Below are 8,026 nucleotides of genomic sequence, written 5' to 3'. Positions count from 1 at the left end.
TAAGAATTACTTTTTATATGTAGTAGACAAATACAACTTTATAACCTGTAATCCCAGCACTTGGGGAGGCTAAGACAGGTGGATCACTTGAGGTCAGGAGTTCGAGACCAACCTGGCCAACATGGTGAAACCCTGTTTCCACCAAAAATACAAAAATTAGCTGGGTGTGGTGGCTCATGCCTGTAATCCCATGTATTCTGGAGGCTGAGGCAGGAGAATCACTTGAACCCAGGAGGCAGAGGTTGCAGCGAGCTGAGATCCTGCTGTAGTAGCAGGACAAGTCGCAGACAAAACCCCTCAGACGCGGAGTTAAAGAAGGAAGCGTTTTATTCGGCTGGGGGTGTCGGCAAGACTTCTGTCTCAAAAGCCGAGCTCCCTGAGTAATTCCTATCCCTTTTAAGTGCTCACAACTCTAAGGGGTGTGCGTGAGAGGGTCGTGATTGATTGAGCAAGCAGGAGGTACGTGACTGCGGGCTGCATGCACCGGTAATCAGATCGGACCAAAACAGGATAGGAATTTTCACAGTGCTTTTCTATACAATGTCTGTAATCTATAGATAACCGATTAGGTCAGGGGTCCATCTTGAACTACCAGGCCCAGGGTGTGGCGCCGGGCTGTCTGCCTGTGGATTTCATTTTTTACTGCCTTTCAGTAAAACCGCCTTTCAGTTTTTACTTCTTTCTTTGGAGGCAGAAATTGGGCATAAGACGCTGTGAGGGTTGGTCTCCTCCTTTACTGCCACTGCACTCCAGCTTGGGTGACAGAGCCAGACTCTGTCTGGGAAAGATAGTCTGGCAAAAAAAAAAAGACTTTGGTTACTTTGCAAGCATTTCCTTATACAATAAGGGTGCACCTGCAGGCCAGTGCATGCTTTATGTGAGTACTCTCACTCTTTTTCGAGACAAGGTCTTCAACTCTGAGACCCAGGCTGGAGTGAAGTGACACGATCTTGGCTTGCTGCAGTCTCAACCTCCCAGGCTCAAGCGACCATCCCGCCTCAGCCCCTCAAGTAGCTGGCCCTACAGGTGCCTGCCCCACCACCCGCGGCTATTTTTTGTACTTTTTTGTAGAGATGGGGCTTCACCATGTTGCCCAGGCTGGTCTCAAACTCTTGAGCTCAAGTAATCCACCCTCCTCTGCCTCCCACAGTGCTGGGATTTACAGGCGCCAGTCACCGTGCCTGGCCGACATCCTCGCTGTTAATCTTCCGTAAGGAATATCTTTCAGCAGGTCGCCCAGTTGCAGGCTCTGGGTTGAAATCTCCTTTGGTCTTTCTCAACTTCTCTGTTCCTTTTCACTCATCTAAATAAGGCGGCTCTGGTTATTTGCATGAGCAAATGCAAACCTGCCCTATTCAGTTATTACAAAAAAGACTCCAAAGTTCTCAGATCAAGGCCAAGGACACTTAAGTGCTTACAGGAAGCCTCCCCCACCCTCTCTTGCCCCGACCCCTCCCACTTCCAGGTGGAAGCTGGTCTTGGCTGGGTGGAGTCCTCACGGCTGCACTTTCCATGTGTGTTTAGTTAGTATCTAGTGTGTGGCCTCTTGCACGGATGAAGGACCACCGCAGAGCCCCCCCTGCTCCAGGTAAGTTGGGAGGTGACACTGTGGGTGCTGGAGGCTGGAGTGTAGTGAAACTCGTGGCCTATTGAGTACCTGCTCTGTGCCTAGAGGGAGCTTGCACTTCACAAGGGACCCCAAACTCGGCATCAGGTTATTTTATGTTTTTATTTTTATTTATTTTTTTGAGACGCAATCACGCTGTGCAACCCAGGTTGGAGTACACTGGGGTGATCTCGGCTAACTGCAACCTCTGCCTCCTGGGTTTAAGCGATTCTCCTGCCTGCGCCTTCCGAGTAGCTGGGATTATAGGCACTCTCCACCAGCCAGGCTAATTTTTGTATTTTTATTTTATTTATGTATTTATTTTGAGACAGTCTTGCTCTGTCGCCCAGGCTGGAGTGCAATGGGGCTATCTTGACTCACTGTAACCTCTACCTCCCGGGTTCAAGTGATTCTCCTGCCTCAGCCTCCCCAGTAGCTGGGACTACAGGCGCGTGCTACCACACCCAGCTAATTTTTTGTATTTTTAGTAGAGACAGGGTTTCACCATGTTGGCCAGTATGGTCTCAATCTCCTGACCTTGTGATCCGCCCACCTCGACCTCCCAAAGTGCTGGGATTGCAGGCGTGACCTACCGCGCTTGCGGCGTAAGGTTATTTTAAAATGCATGCCATTTGTTTATTATTGTTCCTGATTTATTTGTTTTGTCCTAAGTCACCGTAATGCTTACTAAAAAAGGTAAGCCCAGAGACCACTCTGTCCTAAAGAGTCAGAAAATGAGGTGACTGATATCTGTCTGGGAACATTCCCAGAAATGCTGGTCTGATGGCGAATGTGGAATTACCTTCCAGGATGCAGCAGTGAGGGATGGTTTGTGTATAGAGTTGGGGGGGCGGTGGGAGGATTAGAGCCCTGATAGGAGGCCCTGAGGTCCCCATCAGGCTGTTTATGGACTTGATCTTCCTTTATTTAACCACTATGCTTGCTTACAAAGGACAGACTAATGCCAGGAGGGGTTAAATAGCTCCCCCAAGGCCACACAGTTAATAAGGGAACACCGGGAATTAAACTCAACCATTAAAAAAAAATTTTTTTTTTGGTAGAAACGGGGTCTCACTCTGTTGCCCAGAGCTGGTCTTGAATTCCTTGAGTTCAAGCGATCCTCCCAGCTCTGCTTCCCAAAGCACTAGTATTACAAGCGTGAGCCACTGCGCCTGGTAAGATAACTCTTTTTTTTTTTTTTTTGTGATGGAGTTTCACTCTTGTTGTCCAGGCTGGAGTGCAGTGGCACAATCCTGACGCACTGCAACCTCCGCATCCCAGGTTCAAGCAATTTTCCTGCCTCAGCCTCCCAAGTAGCTGGGATTACAGGCATACACCACCATGCCTGGCTAGTTTTGTATTTTTAGTAGAGACGGGGTTTCTCCATGTTGATCAGGCTGGTCTCCAACTCCCCACCTCAGGTGATCCACCCACTTTGACCTCCCAAAGTGCTGAGATTACAGGCCTGAGCCACCTCGCCTGGCGATAACTACATTTTACAAAGGAGAGGTGTTTGATACTGAACCTTGACGTTGGAAAATGAGACCAGAGGGGAAACCTGAGATCTGAACAAAGAGGAGGAGCTAAGGAAAGAAAATAGTGGCAGGACCTGAGCTTGGCAGGACTCTGGATCAGCTGTCTAGAGATGCCTCCGGGGAAGAGAAGTACACATACACTCTGCTCCAGAAATTTATACTTGATCAAGAAGTGTGCCGGGCGTGGTGGTTCACGCTTGTAATCTCAGCACTTTGGGAGGTTGATGCATGTGGATCACGTGAGCTCAGGAGTTCCACACAAGCCTGAGTAACATAGTGAGACCCTGTCTCTCTCTCTCTCTCTCTCTTTTTTTTTTGAGTCTCACTATATTGCTCAGGCTGGAGTGCAGTGGTGTGATCTCAGCTCATTGCAACCTCTGCCTCCTGGGTTCAAGCGACTCTCCCACCTCAGCCTCTGGAGTAGCTGGGATTACAGGCATCAGCTATCCACACCCATCAACACCCAGCTAATTTTTGTATTTTTAGTAGAGATGGGGTTCCACCATGTTGGCAGACCCAATCTCTTTAAAATATATATATTTTCAGCTTGGTGAGGTGGCTTACACCTATAATCCCAACACTTTGAGAGGCCAGGAGTTCAAGACCAGCCTGGGCAATAGAGCAAGACCCCATCTCTATTAAAAATAAATGTTAATAAAAATGATTGTTTTTGAAAAAGGAAGTGATTCCTTAGATCCTCCAGTAAGGGGGAACTCAGCAGACTTGAGTTGAGGGATCCCTGCATATTCCAAAGAAAGGTCTGTCTTCAGGACTGTCCCTTCACTGGATCCTGGGAGTAATTTCTGAGGCCATGGACTATACTGTCTGATGAAAGTGTGTTTTTATTACTGAGGCCTTGGACCACAGGGTTGGATAAGAGAGTGTTTCCGAAACCTTTCTGGGCATGCTCACATAATAGACAATCTATGTACAATGTCTATTTTCTTTTTCTTTCTTTCTTTCTCTCTCTCTCTCTCTTTTTTGAGACAGAATCTTGCTCTTCACCCAGGCTGGTGTGCAGTGGTGCGATCTTGACTCACCGCAACCTCCACCTCCCAGGTTCAAGCCATTCTCCTGCCTCAGCCTCCCAAGTAGCTGGGATTATAGGCGCCCGCCACCATGTCTGGCTAATTTTTTTGTATTTTTAGTAGAGAAGGGGTTTCACCATTTGGGGCAGGCTGGTCTCAAACTCCTGACCTTGGTCATCTCCCCGCCTTGGCCTCCCAAAGTGCTGGGATTATAGGCGTGAGCCACCGCCCCCCGGCCAGTCCATTTTCTAAAATACAAAATTCTGAATGTGGTGGCCCCTTGGTCCAAGGGGAAGAGATGATAGCTGCGAACAGAGTGAAAAACAGGTGGAAGGAGTAGGAAGATGCCTGCTTTTTTTTTATCCTAGGATATATTGTGTGCATCAATGTATCTGGTGCTATTATTTTTCTTTAAAATCTGCTTGATACTGCCTTGTATAGAATGTATGTTACACACATGTAATGTAGTTTATTCTGCCAATACTGACTAGACATTTTCCAATGCTTCCTCTTTTTTGAAGTTTAAACTAGTACGGAAAATAATATTTTCAGCCTAGTGCAGTGGCTCACACCTGTAATCCTCGCATTTTGGGAGGGTGAGACAGGAGGATTGCTTAAATTCAGGAATTTGAGATCAGACCGAGTGACGCGGCGAGACCTCTAGAAAAAATAACAAGAAATTAGACTCGAGTGAGCCATGATCATGCCACTGAGGGACCAGAAGAGACCCTGTCTCAACAACAACAACAACAACAACAACAATCTTTGTATATATGTTTGAATATTTGTTCAAGTCATATGCATTTTTATAGGATTAGCATTGTTGAATTACAATGGCAAAGGAAAAACTTTTAAAGTATTTTTTTGTTTTTTTGTTGGTTTGCTTTTGAGATAGCCTCTAGCTCTGTCACCCAGGCTGGAGTGCACAATCTCAGCTCACTGCAACCGCCGCCTCCTGGGTTCAAGCGATTCTTGTGTCTCAGCCTCCCAAGTAGCTGAGATTACAGGCATGTGCCACCATGCCAGGCTAATTTTTTTGTATTTTTAGTAGAGATAGGCTTTCACCATGTTGGCCAGGCTGGGGTCGAACTCCTGAACTCAAATGACGCCCCCGCCTCGGCCTCCCAAAGTGCTGGGATTACAGACGAGAGCCACCAAGCTCAGCCTTTGTTTCTACTTCACAGTCTACAGTGTTGGAATATCTACATAACTGTTTCTCCTATGCGCCTTTGGGGAGCATGATATTTGGCATTTAGACATAATGGCATTTTAATCGTAAATACTGAAAGTATTTTTCCAAATTTTGTTTATATTCAATGTGTTACCTCATTGGGTTTTATTTCACAAATGCATAGTCTTCTGTGGCCTATTCAACTGTAGAGAAGCAAGGATGTAAGAGCAAGGTAAATTTGGTAGATGTGATCTTAAGCCATCAGAGACTTTGTTTTTTTCTAATTAGAGACAAAGTCTCACTCTGTCACCCAGGCTGGAGTGCAGTGCCACAATGACAGCTCACTGGAGCTCACTGGAGCCTTGACCTCCATGGCTCAACGATTCCTCCTGCCTCAGTCTCCCAAGTAGTTGGGACTACAGGTGCGCACCGTCACACCCAACTAATTTTTTTTTAATTTTTTTTTTTTTTTTGTAGAGACGGACTCACTCTATGTTGCCCAGGCTAGAAATATCTTATCAAGACAAAAGTTTAAAGGGAGATTGTCATCATTTACCTAATTCCAAGAATTTGGGATGTAAAGCAAATTTCTTCAAGTTAAAGATATAGGTAACCAAGGTGGTATTTTAATTTGGGTGGTCTCTATGCCTCGGGGCCTAAGCTGTTCCCACAACCCCAGTTAGGATGACTGGTGAGTAGACGGGATGTGGGGATTGTGGTATCAAGCATGTGGAATGGCTGGGGCACAATAATAAAGGCACGGAAATAAAAGACTGGGGCTAGGGGAGGATAACTTGTGTTTGGCTAGAACGTGGTAGAGGTTAGGACCACCTGAAGTAAATTCAGGTTTGTTTCATCTTGTTTTGCTCTTAAGAAAGGAATATCTTCTCACCCACAGCAACCAGTGATTTGAGGCAACAGCTGTTTTCCTAACAGCTGCTTAGCTTGGCATCATTTTCTCTGAGCAGCCAAAGACTGGAAGAGTTGTGACGGTGACCGCCAGCAGACTGTGTGTGGGACTCCTTTTGGCAGTTAGAATTAAAGGATCCAAAGATTCAAAGAACTTCAAGGGCTGCCACCAATGTGAGAAACCAGTGGGACTATAGTGAGGTCATCAGCTGTCTCCAGGAAGGACAGTGAGATCTGAGAGCATATCTGCTTCTCACTGAAGAGTACCCCCGAGCTCAACCTCTTGAAGAAAGCCCACCTTGGTCCAGACCTTCACTGACAGCCCAATGGCAGTGGCAGCAGCTCTGACTGGACTCCAAGCAGAAGCCAAGTGCTCCATCTGTCTGGATTACCTGCGTGACCCCGTCACCATCGAATGTGGGCACAACTTCTGTCGTTCCTGCATCCAACAGTCCTGGCTGGATCTACAGGAATTGTTCCCTTGCCCTGTCTGTCGTCACCAATGTCAAGAGGGGCACTTCAGGAGCAACACTCAGCTGGGAAGGATGATTGAAATTGCCAAGCTACTCCAGAGCACCAAGGGCAATAAAAGGAGGCAGGAAGAGACAACCTTGTGCGAGAAACACAACCAGCCCCTGAGCGTTTTCTGCAAGGAGGACCTGGTGGTGTTGTGTCCCCTGTGCACTCAGCACCCTGACCACCAGGGCCACCATGTGAGGCCCATAGAGAAAGCTGCCATTCATTATAGGAAAAGATTCTGCAGTTACGTCCAGCCCCTGAAAAAGCAGTTGGCAGACCTCCAAAAATTAATAAACACTCAAAGCAAAAAGCCCTTAGAACTGAGAGAGATGGTGGAAAATCAAAGGCAGGAATTATCCTCTGAATTTGAGCACCTCAACCAGTTTTTAGACTGTGAACAACAGGCAGTTCTCTCCAGATTAGCTGAAGAAGAGAAGGACAACCAACAGAAACTCAGTGCAAACATAACAGCATTTTCAAACTACAATGCCACACTCAAAAACCAGTTAAATAAGGTAGTAGAGCTCAGCGAGCTGTCTGAACTGGAATTGCTGTCACAAATTAAAATTTTCTATGAGTCTGAAAATGAGAGTAGCCCATCGATCTTTTCAATTCATTTAAAGAGAGATGGCTGCAGTTTTCCTCCCCAGTATTCTGCTCTGCAGAGAATTATAAAGAAATTTAAAGCAGATATATTTCTAGACCCTGAAACAGCACACCCTAACCTGATTGTATCTGAAGACAAAAAATGTGTGAGATTTACAAAGAGAAAACAAAAGGTTCCTAGTTTCCCAAAAAGATTTACAGTCAAGCCAGTTGTTCTAGGTTTTCCACGTTTTCATTCTGGCAGGCATTTCTGGGAGATTGAAGTGGGGGATAAATCAGAATGGGCTATTGGCATTTGCAAAGATTCTCTTCCCACAAAGGCCAGGAGACCCTCATCAGCCCCGCAGGAATGTTGGAGAATTGAGCTGCAAGATGACGGCTATCGTGCACCAGGGGCTTTTCCAACCCCTCTATTGTTAGAGGTGAAAGCCAGGGCCATTGGCATTTTCCTGGACTATGAGATGGGTGAGATCTCATTCTATAACATGGCTGAGAAATCTCACATCTGTACTTTCACTGACACTTTTACTGGACATCTTCGGCCTTATTTCTATGTAGGACCAGATTCACAACCTCTCAGAATCTGTACAGGGACAGTTTGTGAATGAAAACCCACCTGTTAGGCTGAACTATTTTACTACTTGTCGCTTTT

At 46.3% G+C, this 8,026-nt stretch overlaps 1 protein-coding gene across 1 annotated transcript; it reads left to right on the top strand.

Moving 5' to 3' along the window:
- The first annotated feature begins 6,575 nt into the window (after positions 1-6,575).
- Positions 6,576-7,982, top strand: LOC111554123 (putative tripartite motif-containing protein 75). Its single transcript, XM_023229476.1, has one exon. The coding sequence runs from the start codon at positions 6,576-6,578 to the stop codon at positions 7,980-7,982; it is 1,407 nt and encodes a 468-aa protein (XP_023085244.1).
- Positions 7,983-8,026: the final 44 nt, after the last annotated feature.

The sequence above is a fragment of the Piliocolobus tephrosceles genome, chromosome 3 (assembly GCF_002776525.5).
Source record: "Piliocolobus tephrosceles isolate RC106 chromosome 3, ASM277652v3, whole genome shotgun sequence".
In the NCBI taxonomy this organism is placed as follows: domain Eukaryota; kingdom Metazoa; phylum Chordata; class Mammalia; order Primates; family Cercopithecidae; genus Piliocolobus; species Piliocolobus tephrosceles.
The sequence above is the reverse complement of the archived record's forward strand: the minus strand, read 5'-3'. Positions and strand labels throughout refer to the sequence as shown.

What these genes read in the sequence shown, in the direction of transcription:
- LOC111554123 (XM_023229476.1), top strand. Translation starts at nt 6,576, where the DNA reads ATGGCAGTGGCAGCAGCTCTGACTGGACTCCAAGCAGAAGCCAAGTGC.